The 27,873-nt window shown below is 46.3% G+C and overlaps 1 protein-coding gene across 1 annotated transcript in view; it reads left to right on the forward strand.

Annotated features, from left to right (window-relative positions):
- PAPPA (pappalysin 1) overlaps positions 1–27,873 on the forward strand; it is a 175,912-nt gene that overhangs the window by 86,578 nt on the left and 61,461 nt on the right. Inside the window, exons 8-10 of the mRNA XM_065648566.1 lie at positions 2,557–2,685; positions 4,246–4,337; positions 16,932–17,128. Coding sequence (XP_065504638.1) covers positions 2,557–2,685; positions 4,246–4,337; positions 16,932–17,128 — 418 coding nt within the window. The remainder of the gene's footprint in view (positions 1–2,556; positions 2,686–4,245; positions 4,338–16,931; positions 17,129–27,873) is intronic.

Raw genomic sequence — 27,873 nt, forward strand, 5'->3', positions numbered from 1 at the left:
GCGTGTAGCAGGTGACGCAATCAGACCAAATCCCACTGACACCCCTGTCCACAGCATCCTCCCCCTGAAGTTTTTCATCCACAATCCATACAATTAAATATACCAGATTTCTCCCCACCTAATAACTTTCATTTCCAATTTTCTGTCTTATTCGCCCATGTACACATCAAGCTCCCATCATCTAATAATCCACAAACACCCTATTCTCTCCTGTGCTTCATTTAGCACTGTGTCTTCTTCCATTATGTTCCGCCAACTTCCCGCCCTGTGCATAAACAAACGTGAACTTTTCCTGTTTTCCGTTTGCGTGCACACACAAGTGTACGCAAACACTCCCACGTACCAGGACCGGGTGGCAGAGGCACAATTTGAGCCGCATGCCTCCCGTCACCTCCGGGTATCGGTGGAAATCACACCAAAAAAAATCAGAATCTGTACTCTTTCGCACTCGTGCGTGTGATCTCAGTGCATCAGAAAGCAGCGTGGATTTATTTATTTTGTAGCTGTTATAGCCGCCTGAACTGTTCATTTGTTAACAGGCTTTTCTAAGAATTGAACCTTTTTTTTGTGGTTAGCAGATCCCCAGTGATAAAATCCACATTTCTGCAAGTATATTAGGTAATTTAAAATATTTTACAAATGGTTTTGAGAAAGAACTTGAGAAATAACTGCTCTTTAATAATCAAAGCTTGCCTCTACTTTCATGTCATCAGTATATATCAGAAACTTCCTGTCTTAATAAGCGGATTTATCCGGGAGTGAAATCTAGAGGAAACCCACAGTATTATAAGTCAGTGTGTGTTTGGCCACTTAAGTTATTTCCTTTTTTTTTTTTTTAATACAGTTGTTTTAAACAGGTCCCAAGGGCAGAAGTTTGGAGGTTTTCGCTTCGATTGAATAAACACTGGTACCAATATCTGGGTTGATGTCTCCCCAATCTGTAGGTGAATTAAGACAGTGTTTGTTCTACCTGAATCCTCAAATTTAGCTAAGAGGAGCTATGGACTATTGGAGATAGGAATTGGGTGAAGAAACAATGAAAAAGCCAGTTGTGTTTTCATTCCACTGAGTTTCACTCCCCATTTCAAGTGCGGTATCAAAGAATCAAATCCCAGCGCTGTTCACGTGCGATTCTTTCCATGACAGTTAATCTGCAGCCACAGTGTCCGCGAGCAACAGCTTTGTTGTAAAATATAATACGTGATATTGGAGTTTAAGTCATGCTTGTTAATTTAATGAATGTTGTAAGGAGATACTTATTTAATGAACGTGAAGATTTCAGCTACTGGAGTCCATTGATATCTACTTCAGCATCTTGGTTGCTCTGTGTAGAAGATATATCTCTTCGTAGTACACACTTCATTAATATAGGCTTTTTGATCAAGTTCCTTTGACAAAAAGACTCATATATTACTGTCAGTAGTTGGGGCAATATGAGCGTAGTAAGGAAAGGACTGGCATGGGTTAGGAAAGAGCTGGGTTGTGTTATGGGCTCTGCAATTAGCCTGATTGATGACTTAGAGCAAATCATTTTGCCTTTGCCACTCCATGAATTTACAAATAGGCACAATGAGGATAATGGTAAAGAGTTTCTTTGTGGAACGTTTTGAGTTCTGATAACGTAAAAGACATTGTAAAAGTGCTAAACATTTATATTAGGCTTTGTATTATTTCTATATTGGATATAAAAATTATTCCTCGTTTACAGATGCAGAGGATTTATGTAATTATGGCTTTGCATAAATATGTAACAGTTTGCTAATTCTTTCTGAGAATATTTTGATCCTAATACCATGATGTGGTGCTGTGGTGTGGATCGTATTTTTCATACCCTCCTGCAGAGGAGGAAGCCTTTTTAACTTTGTTTTAATACCCCTGCGCAGAGTGGAGAACTTATTTATCTATCCCTGAAACATCCTCAGTCCAATTCTGTCTTAAATCAATAGGCGGATTCCCACTGGCTCCAGCTGCAGTTAGATTGAGCTCAGAGCTGTTGAGGAAGTAATCAGCATTTGCAGGGTATTTTCAGTTGCTTGAATGAACTGTGCCCCAGACTTGCAGGTAACGCCTTCCCTGCCGTGGAGAGACGGGAGCAGAAGTGCTGGGAGGTGAAGCTCAGGACTGGTTTCTCGACTGCCGCAGTGGTGTCGACTGGGGGTGACGCTGTCACCGATTCCCCCCGCACGTGGGCAGGATCGATACCCTGCCATGGTGTCAGTGCGATGCCACCTCTGCAGCGGGTGGCCGTGTAAGCAGCAACACGGTGAACTGCAGGATTCTCACCAAGAAGTAGTTTAGCTGTCGAAGTCAAGAGTTGCACCTATTTCAGAGCGGTGTGTAAATCAAGCGTGGACATAGGTAGCGCAGATTGAACTCACAAGAAACAGACACCCAACCAAAAATTGATCCTATGGAAACGAGGTAGGAATATTCTGAGGACCTGACTGAACTAAAACTTGTTTTTTTGGCAGCCAAGCCCTGTTTCAGCACCTCCTTCTCTGCCCTTTGCTGCTGCCTTTGTTTTACCAATCACTTAATATTCCTTTTGTCTTGCAGGGAGCTGAGCGATAGGACCACGTACACGTACCAGGTCATCGTCATTTCTGGGATGGAGGAGAGCGAGCCTTCCCCCGCGCTAGTGTATATCTCTGGAAGTGGATACTGTGGAGACGGGATTATCCAAACGTGAGTGTGGAGCGAGCAAACAGATAAATCCGGGCACATCTACTCAGCCAGAATCTGAGACTAGAAAGGAATTGATGACCTCTCCTTAGTTTAGGCCAGCTCTCATCTGTAGATAATGACTCCTGTGCTTGGTGATTACCAGGATGATGATATTTAATTGGAACTTAGGCCCTGCTATCCTGGCACCAGTAGATACCGGCTGAGATACAGATAATGGAGTCCAGACAGCAGGATCGATATGAAAGCACTCTGTATGCTGTTTATGCTATTTGTTCGTGTACCCATGTCTTTTTACATGTATATGACATTTCCTATATGGACCTGAAGTAAGTGCTGATGCTGTCCTTACACGGGAAGTCCCGCGTGTCTGGCAGCTGGTGGGCCAGGTAAAAGCTCTGCCATTGGGTGGGACACGTTCCTGGTGCAACCTCTTGTTTGATCAACCACAAGAGCTGGGATGCATTTGGAGGTGGTAGATTTGGCCTCTGAGGGAGAGTGCTGGGAACTGCATGTTCTCAGTCGGCTCCTCCTCCTCACTGGCTGCCAAGCCCCAGACCACTGAAAATGGAAAACAATCATTCACAACTATGTTAGAGTTTATTCTTCTACTATGTTGGTCCTTAAGGCCACCTGCTTCAAGGCTTCCTGGCATTAGATAATTTAATTACTTAAATGATGGAAGTAACAATGAGAAAGTGCTTAATCCAGCCTGTATTATTTTCTTGAAATAATGCTGATCAGCAATCACATATTACAACTCTGTCAGATGACATACCTGGCAGCAAGGATTTGCAGGATGAGGCCCAACAGGCAGAGAAATCAAAGAGAACAATCAAGCGACATATGAATCCAGGGCAGTCTTGGAGAGAGAGGTGGAGAAAGATTAATTTTGCTTTCCGTAGCTTCTCTCCTGCTGTTATGTTTGCACGTTCCTCAAACATCACTTGTGGCTTTGCAGCAGGCGTCGAACAATAGCCGAGCTGCCTCAGGAGCGAGCAGGAACCAGACTGTGTCACAGCTTGGTTGGTTGTGGGCTCACTCACAGCTGTGGCAGCCCCTTTCTCATCTGGTTCGCACTCTCTGACCCGCGTGCTGCTGCAGCCGACCCTGTCCCCGACACCAGCTGCTCCCTGGGGCTGCTCTCCTCCCAGCGCTGTCACCTGGAACAGCCCAGCACCAGCCTTAATGCCTTGTTGTTCCCACACTGGGGTCACAGGCTGGCCCTTCGAGATTGAATACCAAGGGTTGCAGAGATTCCCGTTCTCCCCACCTGCTGAGTTGCAGCCACAGCAGCCATGGAGGAAGTTGCTCATATCCTCATCAGAGAACAGCGAGTGGTGTCCACATGTGCAGGAGCAGAGCGGCCAGGCAAGCTTGTGAACCAGGAATGGTGAAAGTCAGGGCTGGAGGAGAAAGGAAGAGGTATTTTAAAGGTTGGCACACAAAGCCACCCTACTGGATTTCAGGGCTTTAGGGTTCTGCAGAGGGGTTGCAGTGATTGTCAGGATGATGCCATTTGCCATCTGACTCCTTTTTTGCATGTGTGTGCCCTGCCTACAGAGACTTGGGGGAAGAATGCGACGATATGAATAAGATCAATGGTGATGGCTGCTCCCTATTCTGCTTGCAGGAGTTATCCTTTCATTGCGTGGGTAAGTCTGGCTCCCAGCCCTTCCACTCATGGTGGGCAACAGCTCTGTGCAGAGTGCAAGGAAAAAAAATCAACAGTATTTTCAGCATTTCCAGCTGAAGAGTTGTCATGGAAGAGAGAAAAAAAGGTGGAATTTGTAGGTTTGAAAGGCGAACATATCTTCCCAGCTTCTGGTCATTTTGATGGGAAATTGGTTCTGCTGGCTTTGAAACAGCCCAGGACTTAGGGCTAAGTCAGCCATTGTGGGACTGATCCAAAGCCCATTGAAGTCAGTGGGTGGTTTTCCACTGGCTTCAATAGGCTTTAGATCTGGCTACGTGAGAAGACATGAACGGATTTTTTTTTTTTCTGGTAAACAGGAGGAGGAGTGAAAGGGGAAGGGGCTGAGACCAGAAGCAGGTCCAGCTGAGGTCACACCTCCTTTGAGTTGCAAATCAATATCTGAGGATCAAAGGTCTGGCTAATCCCCTTTTTCAGAGGTGAAAACTACTTAATCAGATTTCATTTGCAAGCCTGGTTTGTTCTGATTAGCAAAACCTGTAAGCACAATGGCCGGAAGATGCTCAAGCTATCGGGGATAGCAGGGCTGCAGTCGTGAGCTTTACATATTTATTAAACTCTCTAGGAATGCTGGGGGCAGAGAAGGGAAACGGAGACCGATTTAGGCTGCACCTTGTGTGGGGCAGCCCTGCGTTATGGGATTGCGTTTCCCAAACAGGGCTCGGTGAGGTCCGGGGAAGGATTGAACGTGCAGAGCTTCTGAAACCAAAGTTAATGTTTATAAAGGGTCGGCTTTTTCTCAAGAGATTTTATGAGATTCCTTATCTGGGGTGACCAAGCAAATGCTCTGTCCCATCCAGTGATCCCATGCCTTCAGCTCAGGGCATCGGTCCTAAGCAGATAATGTAATGTTGGGAAGACTGAAATTTGCTCGTTCCGGGAAACAGACGATTATCTCTTGTGCCTGGAGCAACATATCAAGGACCTCACAGGCACCACGTATCCCTTGGGTGGTAAGCTGGGGACTGCTTGTCTCCTTGTAGTGGATGCATTTTTACTTCAGCATCCCACGCTGCAGGACTTGAGGCCTGATTTGGTCATGTACTTATTTACATATTTACGCATGTAAATTGCTCTATTGAAATCTGAGAGTATTTATGGTTGAGGCTAATTGTGACTATTGGTGGTCTCGAAGTTACGTTTGCGTTTCAAGTAACTTGCTGCCTTAGAGCCTCAAGCACTGAAAGATATTAGTCATAATATTTTGAAAGTGAGATAAACACTTATGCAAATGTTTTGGGCTCTCCAAAAGCCAGGCCTAGCATGAGGCTGGTTCCAGCAAGGGCTTAGGCTGGAGCTGTAAGTTCGCATCTGTACCGCCCTGCTCAGCAGCAGGTCTGAGCTCCTGGGTCCTGGTCTGTGCTTTGACCGCATCCCAGCATTACGTTAGGATGTGACCCGGGTCCTCTCCTGCGTACAACCCAGGAAACGGGGTTGTGTGGGCCTGGCAGGAGCTGCATCATGCTCTGAGTATTAATAAATCCTCAGATGGGAGTAACGGTGGGTGTCCCAAGCATTGGACGCACAGCGATGTCCTGCCAGGGAGTGCAGGAACCTGCTTTGTGCCTCTGTGTGTTCATCTCCAGAAACAGCAACAGGAGTGGTTAAGAGTGTGGGAAAAACCTGTCTGACAGCAATATGATTAGAAAATGAAGCAACTAAAACATACAGATTTTTTCCTACTCCATTACAGAGGAAGTGATTTTTTTTTTCAGATTTGCTCCTGTTGAAAAGCGAGGGGGAATTCCAGACTTAAAATGTTGTTTTGTTTTTCATGGGCTTTGGTAGGCTGTGGTTTTGAAAGGGTCCTGGATTACAAAAGTGAATGAAATTAAATTGTTTGTGAAATACGGAATATGAGGAATCACCTAGGTGTATCAAATCAAAGGAATCGAGGGAAAGGTGCGCGGATCCGGATCTTACAGATGTTTTGTTGCGTGGCTGTGCAACTGTAGTGGTGATGGTCTCAGTGTCCATGCAGCTGCTGGTGTTTTGGGGCAAACGCTGCCTATATGAAGTCTCTAGAAAAGGTTCAGAGAAGGTAAGACCTGTGGAACAACAGGTCCTTTTGGCTTTTATGAGTGCTAGACCACCATGGATTAGAACATCAAGAGCTAGGGAGAAACTGCTGGCTAATCTTGCAGACAAAGGAATGCTGCTGATTTATATTCTGTTTTAACCTAACTTGAGGAGTTGGACTCGATGATCCTTGTGGGTCCCTTCCAGCTCAGGACAGTCTATGATTCTATGAACATATCAAGTATTAAAATCTCACTAGCAAACATAAAGATGTTGGGAAAACGAGTGGCTGTACCCATTACCTAATAAATAACAATTAAAAAGAGCAGAAACTCAGCGTTCTCCACAATCTAATAATATCAGGCTGAATGGGTGTTTTCTTGGAAAATACAGAATGCTCGTGTCCCTGTTTGAGTAGCACAAAAAAAATAAGTGAAATTTATTTCTGCATTTACAAGGCTAACACGTTATAATCATGTAGGACAACACGTAATTATTTCAGACAGTGTTATTTTTGCAGTGATGTTCTTGTTGTATTATGTAGCTTTTTAGAGCCCCGGGAATCACTCCTCTTCACCAAAGAATTCAGTGAGCCTCAAACACATGTTCAGAGGCTTTGCTGAATCGGGGGCCTCGGGGTTTGATCTTGCAAATGTTTCCTTCCAGGCATGTTTCTGAACCACCACCAGGCATTCTCTAGACTTCAGCAAACCTAACCACAACAGCGAACGCAACGCTTGCACAAATTGTCTGCAGGATTGAGTCCCACGTGACTGAAAATCATCACTAAATCATGTCTTGTTTTCGAAGGCAGGGCTGAAGGGGCATCATCGGGGAGGTTCCGTAGCAGGAGGTTTGATGGCAAAGCCCGAGCAGGATTCCTCCTTCCAAAGCAGAGTCTGCGCAAGTCACCTCGCTTGGTAGAAGTACAACCAACCCCTCAAGCACCATTGAGCTTTAGATTTAGAGCCGTGAATCACAGAATGATTCAGGTTGTAAAGAGGCTCTGGAGGTCTCTGGTGCAAGGAAATCCAACTTCAAAGTTAGATCGAGCTTCAAATTTGGAGCGTGTCACTTAGGGTCACGTCCAGCTGCATTGTGGATGTCTCCAAGGATGGAGGCAGCCTGTTTGCAGGTGTCCCTCTGCCTCTCTTGCTCCCTTTGCCTTTTAGGATCATGACGTTTATGGGGTTTGTTGTTGTTTGTTTGTTGTGGGGGTGTTTGTTTGTGTCTTTTTTTTTTAATTGGTCCAACTTCCCTTTGAATAAATGGCACAAAGCTCTCAAGACACTTTGTGCTAGTGCCTGTAATAAAATTAGCCTTTTTTTTTTTTTTTTTTTTCCCCCTTTCTCCTTGGTTTTGTTTTCCCTCCTCCTTTCCTCTCTAATCAGATAACGGTGGATCAATCTGCTCTGCGGCAGGAGGGGCGCGGGGGAAGGAAGGAGGGAGGCAGGGAAGAAAACTGTGTGGTCTCACTGTCAGGCTGTCCTGGCCTTCTCTGAACACAAAGCCGAGTAACAGAAAGCAGATAAGATTAATAGTGTTTTCTTCCTACAGCATGCTGAAGAGCGACAGTGAGATTAATTAATTAATTAATGGAAGCATCTGGCGGTGCTCCTTTTCCAAGTTCTGCGGTACACTCACCCTTCCCCATCCTGAAATTTATCATCTCTGCTTTTTTTCTGTTTTCTCCCCCCGTTGCGTAGCAGGTTTTGCATATTTTATCTCCTCCACACGGAACTTGGTCCCGTGGGGAAAGTTTCACTTCGCTTTTTGATTTGTAGGAGACAAGCGAATCAAAGTCGTGTCCGCTGTGACTGATGCGCTCACTCCTACCTCTTGGCTGCTTTTCTTTCACCTTGCTCTTGGTTACTCCCGGGATAACTGATTTTTGTGATTACTGTGGATCTGAGCCAAGTTCAAACCAACGTGTCCTGTGTAAAACAAGCCCCAGCCCTAAGAGTTATGATTTGCAGTTGTGGGAACCCAGAGCTTTTTAGCACTTGATCCATTCCCACCGGAGCGTTGAGAAATGGGCGTCTAACAAGCAGCTGAGCACCTTGTCCTTGGTGTGCACTCTCCCACACACAAACAGTGCACACATGCATCTAGATATATGTGCGGACATTGAAAAAGAGCGCCGCTTTCATTTGCATTCCTTTTGTTGAGTGTGATGTGCATTATGCATTGATTTAGTTCGCCAGTGCTGAAGAAAGAGAAGGATATAATAAAAAAGATGCAGAGATCAATAAAAAAAGAAGGGAGGGGGAGAGAAAGTAATATGAAAAGAGATGAGTAAAGACTGATAGACACATTGGAACACAGCTGGGAAGTAGCTTCGGAACTTCTATCTACGCTTAAGTTTGCCTGGTAATTTATGGGGGTTTTCAGTCACATCTTATTGGTGTTATTATTGCTATACTTTATCTCCTTTGCTTATAAGGGACTCTTCACTAAAGCCTTTTTACAGCAAAACGGGGCAGTGGTTCTGCCAACTTCCACATGTGAGTGGTCCCACTGAAGACCGTGAATGTTTCGGGTTAGACACGTCTCTGTGGTTTGTTGGATCAGGGCCTCAGGGATGTAAAACAGAAAGAAAAGACACAGAGTAGAGGAAAAGAGAAAAATACAGCCATCTCTTGACTTTACCACCAATTTCTGGCATGCTCGAAGCATTAGCTGCCAGTGGTTGTTCAGGGAGAAGTATGATTTTGATTTGACAGTGATCCTTAAACACCTTTTCTTTTGCTTCTGCTTGCCCTCTAATGTTTTATTTTTGCTACCTTACAAATCTGGATCTGTCCTGCTCCTCCTCAGAGGCCTCTCCCTCCAGCTGTGAGCCTTACCTTTGTGGGAGCTCTATCCTTTACCTCTTCCATTATCCATAAATTAAGCATAGCACTTTCCCCTAATCTTATTGTTTGGCGGGCTGCATTGCATTCAGGGAAATGATTAATATTCATGAGCTTGCTATCTCTGTTTGGTGCATAATCCTCTAGGGAAATTGCAGTGTTAAATGAGTGACACAAACCTAATTTTATATGTATTTTCTTTCCTTTCTTTCTTTTTCCTTTTTTTCCCCTTTCTGACAGAGCAGTAATGTGCTTAAAATAAATTGATGGATGACCATCCATATTCATTGTGGGCATGCTTTGAGAGCTCACCTCGCTCCCATCCTCTCCCCCCGCCTCCGCCTCACACCCCTGCACAGGAACACGGCTTTGGCCGCCAAAACCGCGGCCCCACACAGCAGCTAATGGTGATTTCGCCTTCTTTCACGAGCATTAAATAGGCCTTGGCTGACCCTGCCAAGGGCTTTCAGGCGAACAACAGCACGGGAGAAACCGAGCCACCTTGCAAGAGAAACTCGGCATCTCACAGGGCATCAATGAGACTAAAGCATTGACCGAGGAGCTTGGGAAAGAGTATTGCTGTTGATAAAGAAGCTGAGGTTCTATAGCAGAATTTCATAGCGAATAGCAATGAATTTACTGACTGGGGCTATTCAGATATTTGTGTGAATCTTTCAGCTTGAGGCGAATACTTTGAAGCTGACTGTTTCCTGCAGCTCATGGGAGTGTGGCTACGTGTTCTAAAATGTCTAAGCACTCGCTTGGCAAGTTAGTAATCACAGCATCGTCATAAAGTCTCTTAAAGTGACTTTCAGACTGTCATCATTAATAGTGCAGTCTTAGCAGGGCCAGCTGAGCCACAGAGCAGAGCAAGGAGGCACCTCAGGCAGCAAAATATAAAGGAGAGATGCTTTTTTGTGGGGGAGAATGTGGGCTGGAATGGTATTCGCCTGCATTTTTCCCTAAGCCAGTGACTCCAGCCCAGCTCAATCCAGCTTTGGTTTTTAGGACACAGCTACAATGAGAGCCCAACAGAAGAATTACTCCTTTCCGTGTTGCATCTCTCACGCATTACTCTCCGTGGATCAGAGGGGCTTCCATGGCTGGTCATACTTCCCTCCTTCGAGCATCCTCCGTGACTCAACAGCAACTTGCTGTGCTTAGGGGCTGAGGCCACGGACAAGACCTTCCTTTGCAATAACATCCAACCAGATGCACAAACGAGCAGTTTGTTTGTCTTGGCGAATGGCACCATGGGGTTTTTTTCTCGCGGGCTCCTTCCCAGCCTCCAAAGCCCATGGACCAGGTGTCGAGAAGGGCCACGCTGGCCAACCTTCTCGTGGTGGTAGCGGCTGCTGCCTTGTGTGACAGAAGCTTCAAGATTTTCAGTCAAATAGTCTCCAAGTTCAGCTGGTAAATCTGTGTAAGTCTGAGGAAATATCAAAACGTTCTCAGCACCGCTTTTCTGATTTATCCAACCACCCAGGGAGGGAAACAAGATTAGGTGGGAAGAGAACGCATGTCGTAGTGCTTTTAGAACATGCCTGGTTGCCCAGAGTTGGGGGAAGGCCACCCTGGCTCCTGTTGGCGAGCCGCAGAGCAGATGAGGTCTTTCTACCACTGCCAGCAATGGAAAATATCCTTTCACTTAAGTGACAAAGGCTCGTGTTCTTGGAGGTGAAATATCAAATTTCAGTGCCGGGCTCTGCGAGGGAGTTGTAATTGTATCTGTCTGCAACACGCAGATCAATTGCATAATTATTGTGCTCCGACCGCTATATCATACCCGTGAGCCGAGTCACGCCAGACAAAGGACAAGCCCAGGAATGTATTTCCACGAAGCAGCTGAATTACCAGGGAGCCGTGCTCCGCAAATGCATTATGCCTGCCTGCTTGGTTCGGGAGATGCTCAGACACAATTGTCGTGTTGTATGGGAAAAAAAGCCTCCTGTGAGGCCCCTGGTTGTTCTGCAGCAGATTGCAACACCCGCGTTGCCTTCATTTCCAAGGTGTCTGTTTTATTTCATTGAAGGAAAACGTCACAATTTATTGATATGCGACTTTATTCGGAAAGGTCTGCCCAAGGCTCTGTGTAATGGTTTTCCTCTTTTCAAATCAGAACATCCAGGAAGGAAAATAACTCTCCAATATTTTACTGTAGCAGGAAATATCTCTGTCTCTGGCTTCTTCAATATTAAAGAAGAGATTAGCAGATATCCTGGAATGGAGCCATGTTATTCACTCTCTTCCCACTGAAGCCAAAGGTGAAACTCCCATAGAAATAAATGGAGCAGGTTCTGCGATCGCTCAGCCACTGGGTTCATGTGATCTGCAGTGGAATTATTTCTCCTTTTGTGATAGAAACCTCTGGATACGGTTCTTCTCATCTGTGAACATAAACACCAGTGCTGGTGATGCCGACGAAGTGACACGGGTGGTAAAATCCCGCTCCTGCAGAAGTTGCTGACTTCAGTGAGCCTGTGATGCGGCTTTTGCCGTGTGCGAAAAGACCTGCACGCCCCGGACCAACCTTTCAGGAGTTAAAATGCAAAGCTCGCTCTGTTCCAAGAATTTGTTACTCTGATACAATGCTTCTGCATTTTTGTCCCCCCTTTTTTCTTTTTTTTTTTTTTTTCTCAGACGAATAGTTGTGTGGCATGAGGGCTTGTTACGGTTGGAAACATCCCTAAGTAAACAGCTGAGCTTAAAAATACTTTTTTTTTTGTCTGGCTTTTAAAAAAAAAATTGTAGTTATTGCACAAAAGAAGACTATGCTGATGCCAGTCACTGCGTTCTGGCTGAAAACAGGAAGCTGCCCGGAGTGTCTGTCCCCAGCACTCGGACCATGCGGCTTGGACATTAAAAGCTTCATCGAGGATGTGCCCTGTGCTATGAATTGGATCTCTTTATCTTTTTTTTTTTTTTTTTTTTTTTTTTCTAAATGAGGTGCAAGGCTGCCTGTGACAGATCAGTGTAGATCCTGCATGTCTGCTTCCTGGTCTGTACCAGGCTTTCTTCATTTCACTGGTGATTTTCTAGCCTCACTTTGCACAGGTGACTGTGATGGGGACTTAGCTGCTCATCCAGACCTGGTCTGGCAGATGCTTCCCAGTGCTCTCTAAATCCTCTACCTTACCTTGTGCACCCTTTCATTTCTGAACCCCAGAGAAGTGGGTTGTATTTCAATAGAAAAGGCTGCCTTTTACAACATTGCTTGGACAGCTTGAGACGCAAGGAGAAATGGAGTTTAAATCATCTTCTGATGCGACACACAAGAGCCCCAAGATCATTCTGGATCTTGAAGCCCAGCTGCAATAGTCAGCGGCCAGGGCTTGCCAATCTGTTTCCCCAACAAATCCTCCATCTCCCAGGTTGACGACTGCCACGGAGTGTTCAGGGATTCCCAGATGACACAGAAATCTTTGCTGAACAGGAGACTGCCTTTTCCCAAGGGCAAGAGAGGCACTTTGGTTTGGCCACAACGTTTTTGTGCCGTCAGTAGGAAGTTTGTCAGGGAAAAGGAGCTCAGGCTCCTTGAATGAATACGTGTTCCCTGAGTTCAGCTAGGGATCCTTTAGCATCTGTTGTCAATCCCCCAGAGACGCTGGCTTGTGCCGCCAGGTGCTATGCCCGCAGACATTTTACTGTTCTAGATTTAAGCTGGATTTCCGGCAACTGCTTTTTAATTTCTTAAAAGTCATTTTTCCTTGAGGACAAATCAAATTTCCTTTGTGTTCCCTTTCTCCGTATCTCCTTCGAATCAGATTCAACTTTGAAGTGTTGAAGTCCATGGTGTTGCTGAATGTAATCCCTGATGCAGGCCATACGTGACCAATACATCACTATGACCTTCACCAGGTCTTGAGAGCCTATAGACTTTTGTGGACACAAAAACTAGTTCATATTCTCAAGGCCCTGAGTGCATTTCATGTCACAGTAGTTGAAAAGAGAACGTAAAAGGCATTTTGCACCATTATGGAAATAAAGATGTTAGCGACTACTTCCTAGAAATACACCACCCTGACACTGCCCTCCCCAGCTTTGAGCCTGTAGAACTGAGCTGTGTTCACACCACTGCGGAAAGGGAAGAAGCCTGTTAGTTTTTATTTTGTGAGGGCAATCGTAGGAAGAAACAATCTGGTCGTTCTTCACTTTGCTCATGTAAACGTAAAGCCCAACGTGTAGCCTACCAAGCATCCAAGACCGCAGTAAGAACCAGGAGCCAGAGCTGGTGCCCAGTACCTGGGGAAGGAAGAGCCTCTGCGTCTTTTTGGCAGCCCGCCCAGCGATGCACCACATTTGGCTGTCGTAGGTTGGATGCCCTTGTCAGTCCACTCACCACTGTCTGTGAAGGTTTTTTAAAATTCCCCTTTTTTGCCATTACTCAGAAGGAGAAAGCTCATGGGCAGGAAAAGTCTCCCTCTCTTCTCACCAACGCTCCCCTCAAAGCATTGCATGCTTCAGGATGGTGTGACAGCAGTAGGACTTGCAGATCTTCCTTAATAGAAAGCTGGGGTTGTAAAGCCACTTTCCCCCGTGTTTTTCAAAGCACACAAAAGCGAGCGGGTACCTAATCTCTCAGCCTTTGTGTTCAGAGTCATCCCGCGCCGCGTTGGAGGGCGAGAGCGCAGCGACTCTCCAGGAGCAGCACGAAGGGCTCATGACAGTGCAGTTCAGTAAGACTTTGTTAATCATTTAGGCAGTCTCAATTTAATTCAGACATCTCAGGCTCTCCATTTGGTTCCTCCCTCGGGTTTTGCAGACTCCGAGCAGACAGATTTATTGGGGTCTTAAGCATAATCAGGAACAAATTAGCCTCTGTTAGGATCACACGCTGGCCTGGATCACAGCTATTCACAGGCTGCCTTCCCATCCATGTGAGTATGAATTAAGTCATCGGATTGGAGTAGGTCTTGAGTATTCTTTTATCCCAAACACATGATCTTATCAGAAGCCCATTACGTTTATCATCGCATTAGGAGGGAGCCTTTGGAGCCAGTGCAGGAGTATGTTGCTATATAAATGTTATGCTGACTTCAGTGCCTGTCGTGAAAATAAGTCAGTGCTTCAGGAAGGCCGGGGAAACACTGTCTAAGCACATATGCCTAAAATTAGGCTGTGATTTCTGGGTATGTGTTTGCATCAGTGGGGTGGCTGCACTGGGGATGTGTAAAGAGACCGTACATGTGTTTGCGTGTCGCTGTTTCTGTCAGTGTGGGTGTGTAGCAGGATGTGCTTGGGTGCCGGTGTTTCACTGTAAGTGTTTATCTGACTCTGCATATGTTTACAGGCTGAAGGTTGGGTCTTTTTAATATGTTAGATCTATTCCTTTTTTTACAGAAATAAGCTTCTTTTCATAAAAGGACAAACTCTTTTTCCAAAAATACATTTTTTCCTATATTTGGGATTTGTTTTTGAGGACTTTCGATTGCTGACCACAGTCTTTCCAGGGTGGAATATTTCTCAGAGATTTCTGCTGAGACTCTCACTCAAACTGGGACACAGTGCTCTGAGGCGGGTGAGCCGTTCAGCATTGCCCTGCTGTTCTTGGGCACAGCAGAAACCTGGTCTACGCTTTGATAGGTCTCTGCAGAGACAAGAACAGAACAAGCGATGCAGAGGTTGGTCTCTTCTCCCAAGCAGCAAGTGATAGGACCAGAGGAAACGGCCTCAAGTTGCACCAGGAGAGGCTGAGGTTGGATCTTGGGAACAATTTCTTCCCGGAAAGGGCTGTGGGGCATTGGAACAGGCTGCCCAGGGCAATGCTGGAGTCACCATCCCTGGAGGGGTTGGACAGACGGAGATGAGGTTCTCAGGGACACGGGGCAGTGCCAGGGCTGGGTCAGCGGTTGGATTCGATCATCTTGATTTTTTTCCAACCAAAGCGATTCTATCCTATGATTCTGTGTGCAGTTCAAGCGCACGTTCCCGGCTGGGTGGGTATCAGATGCGGGGTGGCAGGGCCCTGCTGGCATTGGGGCTGTGGAGCAATCCGGTGTGGGAGCTGGCGAGGCAGTGGCTGCTGGGCCAGCACTGCTGGGCTGCCGTGGGACCCATCTGCACATCCACCTGAGCCCTCTCCCATCCTGGAGTAATGGGACACCCCGGGGGAGCCATTGTCATCTTTCGTCTGTGAAGCACTCTCCTCTTCCGAGCTCTTTGAGGTGTGTGATATAGGTTTGGTGGCTCCCAGCCATTTGAAGATTTTAAGATGTGACATGTAGGGTCAAGAAGTTTGGCCGCCCTGGGAATATTCGTTCAGATGCAGGGCTGTACTCATACAACTGAATGGCTTCCAAATTTGTGCTGGCTTCTTTTCACCAGCTTGGAGTACTGGCCCAGCAAATACACGATTCCCTGCACTTATCCTTGTATACAGGTTGGCCGCAGAGGTCATGATGAAATGAAACCACAATGACATTCTTCCCGGGTAGACTTCTCTATTCTTTCAAACTCACACTCTTTTAAGGACCTGGGATTTTGTGCAGAGGACTGGGAGGAAAGGAGGGGAAAAGGAGTGAAAGTCGTTAAATAATTGAATTGATTTTTCTTCTGGCTCATGATGGTATTTCACTGTGTAAACTAGGAGGAAAAATAAACAGGGGATTTAGTAGTTTGGAAGCAGCTCAAAATTGAGCAGCCGTTGAATTTCCTGATACCTAGCTTGAGATAGTCCAAAGCTACCGACAGGACTCTCCTTAGGGATCATTTCCATCAGTCCAGCGAGCGGCTCTGGCTAATTTCCTACCGTTTTTTCAGCAGGCTTATTTGCCAGACAAAAATACAACAGGCTGTCAGAACTGGATACCTCTGGGGACTGGCAATGATAATACAATACAAAATAGGATACCAACAGGTCAAAGGTTTCCATTTCACAGAGTACTCTAATGACTGAAAGTCATTATTGCTATGCAGTCTGTTTGAAAAGAGTAGATGGATCTCAGTTCAGTTTTTTAATGGGCCAGTGTTACAGAAACAACCTCAAAAATTTGGCATCTTTGTTGGCAGTCTCATTAGAGAAGCCACAGAATAAATGGACAAGGATAATAAAGTCTCCTGCTGCTTTTGATCCTTTCAGGTCAAATCTGAGTCACGTTGGTTGAAGCCGGGTTGTGGATGTGGCAAGCTTACCCTCACACTATGTATACTGCATCTGCATTTTGGATAAACAGATCCCGTTGGCCCTTTGGTCACTATGGCTGTAAACTTGGCAGTTTTCGCCATCCCTAAATTCACGGTGGTTGTTGTTGTTTTGCAGATTATCTTTTAAAAAGAAAAAGAGAAACATTGTAGAACGAACCCTCCGTTGGCATTTTTCCATCCAAGTTGGTGGAATTATGCCAACACCCACATTGTCTCTCTGTGTATTTTCTATCTCTGCTTTCTTCTGTTCCTATCCTTTTAACTGGAGATGGATGAAAATAAGCAGAAAACCCCTACATTAGAAAATATCTTTGGGGAATCGCCCAACAGAAAAGTCGACTATTGTTGCTTGGCTTTCTTAAAATCACCTTGCTATTGCTTAGAAGTCACCAATGCTTTCACTTCCCAGTGACCTGGTCCAGCAGATACATGACCCATGAAGTTATCAGGTCCTAGCATCTAGATTGCAGCAGTGTGTAGCCAGCCCTTTGTGATTTCTCTTCTTGGCTTTCTCCTGGCAGATGAACCCAGCAGGTGCTATTTCCACGATGGTGATGGAGTATGTGAGGAATTTGAGCAAATGACCAGCATCAAAGACTGTGGCGTTTACACTCCCAAAGGCTTCCTCGATCAGTGGGCTTCCAACGTCTCCGTCTCCCATCACAGTGACCAGCAGTGTCCAGGATGGGTGGTCATTGGTCAGCCAGCAGCAACACAGGTAAGGAAGGCACAGCTCCCTTTTCTCTCCTGGAAAGTGAAGTCCAACAGGGAGCATCATTCATGACTGTAGCTCGATGGTCAGCGTTCATGTGCGATGTTGCCTTTGCCTGTTAACTTGCTGCTTCACCAAGGAAGGCTGCTGACAGCAGTTTCTCTCTCTCAGAGCCTGGGTAGTGGTGATGAGTTGAAATTCAGTTCCAACCATCCAACTGAAAACTGACTGAAGTTGTGGCCTGCTTGATTCAATATGCTGTGTAGGAGTCACCTCGACAGGAGAGGTTTAGATTGGACATTGGGAATAATTTCTTCCCCAAAGGGCTGTCGGGCATTGGAACAGGCTGCTCAGGGCAGTGGTGGAGTCACCATCCCTGAAGGTGCTTAAAAGATACGGGGATGAGGTTCTTGGGGACATGGTTTAGAGGCGGATTTGCAGTGTTAGGCTAACGGTTGGACTTGATGATCTTAAAGGTCTTTTCCAACCAAAATAATTCTATGATCACCTAAAAGACTAGACAGGCTCTCTGCAACTAGCACAGGGTACTATCCTGTGGCGAGGAGTTCTGAAGGCTAATGCCGAATAATACAAAAGAGTGTTCTTTCTTTTTTAATAGTTTTGTGTTTTGTCTCCTGGTTTTATAAAAGCACCCTATTGTTCTATTCTGAGAAAGGTCCCTTCCATTCCCAAAGCCATTCATTAGCTTTAACCCCCTTCTTACATGTCTCCTTTGTAACATAAATAGCTCCAGTTACCATAACTTTACCTTTTGTCTCCCTGAGAGAATGAGATCCAAATGAGTTCAAAAAGACATTAGATAAATGCCTGGAAAACAGAGCTGTGCACGATGCAGATGCAACAGTCCAGATGCAACCCACTGACTCAGGAAAGCCCCCATGGCTCATTTTTGGCATTTTAGAGACAACGGCAGGGAAAGGATCATGATCTGTAAGAGCTGCTTCGCATATTCCTCCTCCAGCATGCACCGTTGCCCCTTGCTAGAGGTAGAGCAGTGGATTAGATGGACTTGTGGTTTGCTGCAGCAAAGTTGTTCTTACAGTCCAATTATCCGGGAGGTGTCTTGAGTGGGCAGTGCCGGGCGGAATGCCGTGTCACAGATGTGACAAGCAGATTTCTCTGTGAATAGTAAACGCTAAGCGTTTCCAGTTGGCTTGCAAGAGAAAACATCTTTGTCCAGGAGACTTGGCCTTGTTCACATTGCACAAGTCTGTAACAAATTAATGACCAGGTCAGTTTTAAATGCATAAAGCGTGGTTAGCTGGCATGGTACCAAGACAGAATTCTGAGCCGAGTGTTGCCTTTTTGTCATGGTCTCATTTATTATTTCGCACTATAAAAAGAACTTTCCTCTGGACCCCTACCAGTGCCTTTGTAACTTTTTTTTTTTCTCATTTGAGCTCTCTGTGCTGTAGTACAGTCCAAAGCCCACTGTCACCAGCTCAGGTGCTGCTTTATGTGCATGTCCCCAAGCACTCCGTCCCCATGAAGCCGCTACGGAGAGCTGCCCTGATTTTCTGGTAGAAACGCAGCTACGCCATGCAGTAGGTGACATATGGTCCTGCGGTGGAAAAAACACCACCACGTGCACGCACAACAGAAAGCCCTGCTGTGTAGCCACAGCTCAAGCATGTTTGTTGTACCCAGACGAGATGAAGTTGTCACAGCCTTGTTAAAAAAAGAAGAGGGGAGAGGGGGGCAAAAAAATAGCTGTTGTATTTATAGGTGGAGCACTAGTGTATCACACACTGGAAGAGTGAATGGGAACATGGCTCCTGTTATTATTGCCTGGCCCCTGGGGAGATAACAGTGTGCTATTTGCTTCCAGCAAAAGGAATTTTTGCTTTAGCTCAGCTGGTCCTATTACACCAGTCGGAGTGCATGGGGTTCACTGACCTTTTTAATCGTATATGTTGAGAAAGCCTTTGTTTTCCCCAGGAACAGGGCAGCCTCGTCGGCTTGTGAAAGCACCTGACTTGTCACTCCAGAGAGGTTCGGTGGGGCAGCAGGTCATCAGACTGTTAGCTAGCGGAGATGAAAATTAACCTAAGATCTCCTCTAATCACTGCGTTTAATGATCAGTGGTGTGTAAACATGTTTGGTTTCATTATCTGCACAAGCATTGAGACTTTGGGGGTTTTGTATTGATGACAGGAGCACCTTTCCTCGCCCAGGTATCTTTCAGAGTTGTGTGCTCGCTGGCGTTGTGCAAACTTTTCGTGTTGTTGCTGGGTAGTTTCCTGATTAATCAGAGTGGCATTTGTGTTGGCTTCTCATCCAGAACGCCATGAAAGATCCGTTTGAGTGCAGCACACAGCGATATACGGAATACATAAGCTGCCTGTTTGTTAGCCATCCCCATTCCTTATAATTGCCCCAGTGCCCTCAAGGTGCTTTAAAGTATTTTAAGCATGTTCTTCATGATTTAAAATGTCTCTCATCCTTGGATATCTCCATACCTGTTTCTCTACATGACTGTCATCGCTTTGCCTAGGCTGTTTCTGAGGAGTAGGCATCGCAGATTGGTTTGTTTTTGTGGTATTTCTCAGCAATATCTGCCCGCGTGTACCTGTTTGCTGTTGAAGGATTGTTTATGAGCACAAGCTGGAGAACACTTTCTATTATTGTAAGGTTGCTTCTGTGAACTGACCGCCTGTTTACTCAGTTCACCTAAAACGTTACCCACTTCTGCAGAGCTGGTCGTTCCTTAAGTAAGGTGCCCGCACTTGTTTATTATTTTAAGGTGGATCTTACATGCTGGTTCCTTATTTTTTAGTATGAGGCTGCTGAATGGCAACATGCAAAGGGAGGAAAAAAAATTCACAGTATAAGATTTGTTTTGAACAACAAAGTGCTTACAAAGAATGACAGTCTTGGCAAAGAGATACACATTTGAAAAACTGAAAGGTCAAACAGCCCCCCCTTTAAACAATTGCTCGTTCTGCAGCAGCAAGACTGATAGACACTTCTACTTTCCTGGCAGCCGCTCTTCAGTGCTGATTAAGAAATATTCTCGGTACTGACAGCATCATATTTAGAGCCAAAGAGGAGCAGTCAGCAACGTTGCACCAGCACAGAAACGTGAGCACCGGTGCAGGGTGGTTTTACAGTTTGATTTCTAATCTGGCACCCTCCGCAGATCTTGAGCAGCCGCTGCTCGGTACCTGTTGTCGACTTCAGGAGGAATCCAGCAATTAGGGCTTTGCACACTCTTGGGCTGCTCTTTTCCCTACCGTTCTTGCTGTGAGCTTGCAAACAGCCTCTCCTTGCCATCCGTGTGTGTGTGAAATACTCTCAGTGTTGATGTACTGGTTGTGTGGGGTTTTCTACAGTGTTGTTTACTTCTCGAGGCCTTTCTCGTGCTAAAGATTATTGATGCTAGCATGAAGTCATCAGCTGGTGGATGCTGGCAAAGACTACAGAAAGGCGGTAGCGCCGGGCAGATTTATACTAGCTGAAGAACAGATCCAGGAGGCATAAACAGACAGACAGGGTGCTTCGCCTGATCTGTCTTGTGAATAGCTGCAGTTTTTTCTGTATTGGAAGTCCCCAGGGATTTACTTCCCGACCCCAGCTGGGGTCAACGTCCTCGTCACCAGCAGGAGGGGTAGGACATGGCCCCCTGACACCAATTTAAGCACACCTGGGCTTGACAAGACAGGAGTTTAAAAAGTCAACCAGTGGTCTACTCAGACAATCCTCATCATATCATCGCTGGTGAAGCTGCACGGGTGAGGAGCGTGAAGTAGGAACGTGCAGTGTGGATTAGGTGACTGTCAAAGCTCGGCTGTCCTGTGGGGTTCAAGAAACCAGGGTCTTGCAGTGGCCTTAGTCGCCTCAATCTCTGTGTTCTCCCTGCTCACCAATTTTGTTTTGCCACAGTTCGCCCTGGCTGAGTGCATTAGCTTGTATGTTAGTCTCTCTTTCTAGAGTAGCTTGTACTGAGCAGGAAGGATTTGGATATTTTGCTAAAGTGTCTTTTTGATACAGATGTGCCTTGGGGAAACCTTTGACGGGCCTGTGTCAGGAGGGTTGTCCATGGCTTGGGCGAGAGGAGCGGAGGCAGGTGGGTGCAGACCAGCCATGAGGCTGGAGATGCCATTTCTCCTTTCCTCTTGCTGGTGGCTCTCCTTCTTTTGGAGAACTGATTCAGCTGCAGTTTCCCTTTGGGCCTTTATAATAGAGAATTAGAAGAAAGAACAAATGGATCTTAGGTGGCTTATTGCTGACCTTGTTACCTCTGTCACAGCCATGTGTGCTCAAGGCTTGGAAGCTGGTGTGTACAGTGGTGATTTTGAGAGCCAGTCCCCCAGAAGCTGTGTCTCTTGTTGCATTTCATCCCAGCCGTGCAGAGGTACTTTAGACCAAGTAACCACATATACATGTATAATTTTTTTTTTTTTTTTTCCCCTCCTTATGCCGTTGTTTGAGCTTGGTTTTCCCCTGTATGGAAAAAGCCATGCAGCTCAGGCACAGTTAACCGAAAGGGGACTCTTTCCCAAGGCTACTGGGCACAGACAAATCCTGGGATTCATTTTCATTCCCGGACTGACTAACACACCCTGTTCTCCTCTGGGTACCCCATGGGGGCTGCTATGGAGTAAGAAGTTGTGGAAGACGAGTCTTATTACATCTTTCCCACAAACAGAGGCCCCCTCCTGCCCCTGTTCCAGTTCCCACAATTGCACCGATCCAGACTCACTGCAACAAACCTATTCTTCCATCAACAGCAGAAAGATGTCTAGAATTGCAGTATGTCTGAAATTACCCACAAAAGGAGAAGACAGGAGCACAAGAATATTCTGAGTATTAGAAGAAGTAAAATGACAGAGCAAGGGCTCCAAGAGTGGTAAGAAAATACCCTAAGAAAATTGAAGAGAAAGATGAAGTTCTCTGCCACACAGTTTTATTCTGTCTAATAAATATAATGCTGAAGATAATTCCCCAAAGATGTAGCAAAGCCAACAAATAGAGTAATCTTGAACAGGAGTGGGAAGAGAGGAAACCTGCAACTTTTAATGGAGAAGCCATTTCTTTCCTTTGGGGGGATCTTGCTGAGAAGAGGGAGGGTGTCTGTCTGCCGACTCTGCAAGTGGCCCTTTTTGAACTTCCCAATTCACAGCCAAGTCCTGTTGCTCTTCAACGGTAAGAGTTTTGTTGTGGTTGGAGGGATAAAAAAAACCCCGTTTTTAATAAGATGATTTGCTTTGCAAATGTCTTTGTTATTTATAGCCAAGCCAGGCTTCGAACCACTAATCTCTGGAGGATGAGGGCAGAATCCCAGTAAGAAAAAACATTAATGGAGGAACCATGAGTGATCAGAGACCAGTTCTGGAAAAAGATGAACTGGACACTGTGCACAGGCTGTCGCAAGAGGAATGTAGGTTTGCTGTACGCATCTGAGCTCATTTCCAGTACTGGCTGATCCATCAAAAGGCCTCAGCTTACGTTACAGAGTCTCCAAGTCTAAAGTTAGTTCAAGGGGGTCCAAAACTTCATCTTTATTTCAGCCTTCCCCCGGATACAACAGCCCGGCCAATTTGGTGTTTTGTCTGGAGGCTGCAGAGTTGCATCACAAGCCTGGGCCAGACCATCAGGCAAACTCAGGCCTAAATGCTCCTTCCTTGGCTTAAGTGATGATATTTTTCACATTTTTTCAACGTGCAGAGATTAATTAAGGCTTATCACAGCCACGCTGATTGGTTTCTGCTCTGTTTAATAGAGATGGAAACCGGAGCACAGGAAGGTAAAGCTACTGCTTGAGGATTAAACCTTGATATCTTTCAGAGATGTTGCAGGCCCTGGGCATTGTTGAGCCTAGACCTCCCCAGGACTAGGAAGTTCAGGATGTCTTAGAAGGGAAATGTTCATGCCTTGGATAAAAAGAAAACTCTTCAGTCCCTGCTGAGAGTTGCTGCCTGGGAGCAGAGACCTGGAAGGAGTTTAGGGTCATTAAATCTGCATTTCAGCTCTGTCAGCCACCTCACATCATCTCGTTTGTGAATAATTCAGCTTTTGTCCTAGCACAGGTTGGCTGTTCATTCCCAGTACAAAAGGACTGGAAAACTGTCCCACCAACTCCTTGCTTTAATAGCTAGAAACCTAGTTTCCCAGCTGTCTTGCTGGGAAAGCTCAATTTTGCAACCTTTCTGCCGGAGGAGCTCTACTGGTCCTTATTTACACCTTTTGCGTTGCTGCTTTGCCTCGTTGGAGGAAGTGATCCATGCAAAGGTTCTGCACCAAGGTGAGGGATGCTACCAGATGTGCACTAACATCAGTGGCTCCTGCTCAGGAGTGATCCCAGTGTTCTGGGGAGGACTCTGAAGCAAAATAAAATGACAAATGGGATTTCTAGGTAGGTTGGCTTGAAAAAGACTCAGTTGCAGCGAGATGGCCGAGATGAGCGTTACCCTTAAACTTGATCCAGAGCTGGCTGGAGAAAAGTGGATGCTGCCCTTCACGGGGCTGCCTGTTCCCTGCCAGGACAGCCAGTGATTCCCTCCCTCTCACTCCTCCATCCCCACATCTTCAGTGCTCCTCTGCTCCTGGCAGTACTGAACCAGCAGACCCCAAGGCTGATGCCGTAGCCTCTGGCTGATTTGTGTAAGGGGAGGACAGAGAGAACACAATGAGATGTCAGAGGAGATTCCAAGCAATTTTGCCGAACACTCGAGGGATATTTTTTTCTTTCCACTCCCCTCCCCCGTTAGGTTTTAGAATAATTTTTCAAGAGCACATATGCAAGTCATCTAAGGGAAACAGAACAGTGAGTACCAGGGGCTGGTACACTGTGTTCCCTTTGTGTACTGTGGAGAAAATAGATAAAAGAAACAAAGGATGATGCAGAGAGCAAAGCAGCCATCGGTACTCTCAGAGAGGTTCAGTCTGACCTTTGCAGAGATGAAGGTCAAACCAAAAATCCTCAGGTGCCGGAAATTGGTCCCATCTTCCTAGGACCAGGAGACATTTACCACTAACGAAATGAGAGCAGAATTCCGTGCCGTTTGTTGTTGCTAGAGATGAGAAGAAATGCAAGAAAGGAATATTGTCTTAGGTAAGAATAAGGATTATGTGCTTCTTTAGGAAGTAACTTACCATTTTATGATCATATCTGCTGTACACTCAGCCAACCACCCAGATTACACGCGGTAACAGAAAACAGCTTGGACCCCCCCGGCACCAGCGAGCTGGAAAGCCGGACCCCACGACCGCGGTGGAGCTCGTTAGCACAGGCTCGTCTGAAAGGAGACCCCCCTCCTCGGCCCTTGCCCCTCAACCTGCCAGTCTCTCCGTCTGCTGCTGCTGCTCCCCAGCCTTTAGATGCAGAGCATGTCCAGCCGTAAGCGTGGGATAACTCTCCTGCATCCCATCCGGGTTGTTTGTCTTGGGTCCCTCTCCATTCAGAGCAGAGGGATTTTGCATAAATGCATCGACACGTCTGCTTTGTTCATGCGTGAAGGGTTCTCGGCGTTTCTCATCCCACCCCCGCCGCGGCCATCTTCTCCCTACCCCCCTGGCATGGAGCTTCACCAGCTTTTGCATGATTTCCCTCTGCAACAGCAAATAAACCTGCCTGAAGCATTGCCAGTCAATCAAGCACAGTTAAAAACATCCAGTCGATTATTTTGGATAGAATTAAAACAAGCGATTGGAAGGAGGAGATGGAAGAGGGTGCAAGAATGAAGCCGTAATGGCCTTTACTATGTAATTTGGTTTCACGTTCTGCACAAGAAAACATGTAAAATATGTAAACAGAGCTCTCCAGGATTGTAATGTAGCTACAAAGCCACAGATATACAGGCAGGCAGGGTGCTATTCTTCAGCAGAACGGAATGCCATCCCCAAAACCACACGATCATTTCTTTAAGCCTGAAAGTAAACTTTCTCATGCCAGGAGGGGAGGATTTATTTTTTTCTTTTAAATGAAGGATCGTCTGCACTGCTCGTTCAGAGCAGTGTAGGCATTTTAGCCCACATTGTCATAAGAGATCTCATATTTTGAATGCCACTGAATTTTAGGGTGTTCATCTTGAGATGTCTCTAAAAGGCATGGGTTTTGGAGGATGGTGCTTACCCAGCGCTGTCCTGAAGGTTTCTCTAGTCATTCCCTCTGTCCGCACCTGCAAATAAGTATCTGCTTTAAGAAGGAAAAAACAAAACAAAACAACACAAAAAAAACCCAAAACAAAGCACACAACAAAAAACCCCAAACAAAACAAAAACCAAAAACAAACAAACAAACAAAAAAACCACACACACAAACAACCCACAACAAACAACTCAAAACCTGGGGACCATTGGGATGAACTCTCAAGCTGCTCTAAATCTGTCCTGAATTGTGCTGCCTTAGTTGGAGCTGTTAACTGTTGAGGAACCCCAAATCTGTGCTCATTTTTGGAAATACTGCCTGTAAAGCTGGAGGACCAGTGTTTCCTCTGAGGTCATTTCAGTGGTGGATCAGATAAGAAGACGTGATTCACCCATCAGTAAGGGGGCCCAGCTCCCCCTGCTATCAGCAGGAGCCTCCCCTGGGCTGGGTTCCCACCGTAGCCCCAGGGTCCGGCTGCAGACTGTGCCAGGGAACGGTTATTGGTGCGATCAGTGCTATGATCTGTCTGTGCATGTACCTACTCACTGGGAGAAGCCCTCATTTCAGAACATCAAGTTCTGCTTAGCCATTTTGGTCATCGGGCCAAAATCCTTACACTTAGCGCTTTGGGCAGTGGATCTTATTTTCCTGGGTTTTGGTAATCGAGCCTTGCATCATCGCTTTCAGAGAAGACAAGTCTCTTTTCAAAGAGAAGATGAAGCACAGGGTAGAGATGACCTTCTTCCCACTGTTCTCCATCCAAATATCTTTGAAAAATCTGCCCCTCTAGCAGAGCAGATCTGTTCCTGGTGCCCTGCACTGTTTACACTGTGACCTTTACCTGCTGGAGAAGGAAATCCTCGCTGTATGGAAATTTAACTGTTTCCCAGTGGTCGTTTCTGGTGGGAAAGGCTGAGCCTCGGCAGCTCCGGGTTCCTCCCTCCCCGGTGCTCCCAGTCTGTTCTCCCGGCTGTGAGGCTGAAGGAGCCATGAGCTTCCTTTCACAGATGACACTTGTACTTTAATCCCCCAGTAAGTTCTTTTGGGAGCAGCTGGGCGTTTCTGCGAACTCCCCTACTAGCCTGGTACGCCAAGGATGAAAAGCTCCAAGTGGTCTTTTGGCTTAATTTGTTGGAATTTGGGGTTTATCAGGGCTGTTCTAAGGTCAGAGGGAAGTGACAGGCTTCCCCAGACACCTGCAGCCGAACCTTTGCTTGGCTGGAGATGTGCACAGGCTGGAGGAACCAACTGGCTGTTGCACTATGGACTCTCCGTGGATGGTCCAGCTCATTCAGAGGAATTTATTTGCATGGTGGTGGTTTCGTTACTCCGCAGTTCCAGTGGGAAAAGCCCAGTGAAGCAAAGGGAGAACCTTCTGATTTGCATACCACAGACCGTGCCTTCAGGTATGAAGAAAAACAAGCCGCAGGGTTTAATCTTGATTAACGCACGCTGACGCAGGGCTGGCTGGTTGGATGGGAAACCGAGAGGCTTTGCCTGCCGAGGTGTAACCGTAGTCGGCTCCCCGGGACAGCTGATGGCTGATCCCCTCTGTGCCCCCCCGGCACGCTCCCTGGGAGCCCCACCGCAGCCTTCCCTCTCGCTATTAAATACAGGGCCTCTTCCCAATGCATCATCTCCCTGGATGTATCCAATTAAAGCCTGTTGACAGCCCAGAGCAGACTTATACCCTTAGGATTAGAGGCATGTGTACGTCTTCATATAGGGAAGGACAACAAGGGGGTGTCTGGCTGGCGTGCTGGGGGTGCGTTGTGGGAAGCCGAGCAGCTCCGAGAGGGAAAAGAAGCCAGGGAGAGAGAGATTTGCACCCCCAATTATCCTTGCATGTGGAAACGCTGTGTGATGAGGGTTGCATGTGGTTTACGCAGCGTGTTTACATGGTCCATAACCCTAAACAAAGCTGAAAAGCATGACTTTAACTCGGGAAATAAAAGCGCTGGAAACCCCTGTTTTTCTGCACATGAGAAAGTTTTGTTCTTTAAACACACAGATGTTTTTAAATGAAAAATCGCTCTTTTGACCTTTCCTGAATGCGATCATGTGGTCAGAGCTGACATTAACCACTGCACGGCTGTTTGCTCCAGCCGCAGGCGAAGCTTAGCGAGCAATCTTTGGAGCTCATGGTGGCACCTGCGTTGTCTCACACCTCCTGGGAGCTGCTCCTGTGCCCCCCGTGCTCTTGGGACAGCTCAGGGGAGCTGGCTTTAGGTACGGGGATATTTAGGATCTACTTCTACTATGCTGGAAACAACAGCATTGTGGTTGTTTTCCTCCTTGATAGCTGAAAAAGATGTGGCTTGATTATTTTTTTTTCCCTATTTGTCTCTCTTCCTATCCAAAATGTTGCCCAAGTGTTTCTAAGCGTCTCTGTCCACCTCAGCCAGTGTGTTATTCTGATGGAGAACTCCTCACTGAGCTGAAGTTCTTTAGGGATTTGTTGTTGTTGTCACCTCTGGGCTTTTTCTAACAAGCTGTGTGCTTACTTTGTCCAAGCAAATTTGTAGGATCGGCTTTGGGAAGGAAGGAGGGGATGTTACCGAGTGGACTGTAACAAGCCCGGTCGTGCTTTGCACTGCAGAGGTGCCAAACCAGCAAAACTTCAATGAATCCAGTGAGTCGG

The sequence above is a fragment of the Caloenas nicobarica genome, chromosome 19 (genome assembly GCF_036013445.1).
Source record: "Caloenas nicobarica isolate bCalNic1 chromosome 19, bCalNic1.hap1, whole genome shotgun sequence".
In the NCBI taxonomy this organism is placed as follows: Eukaryota; Metazoa; Chordata; class Aves; order Columbiformes; family Columbidae; genus Caloenas; species Caloenas nicobarica.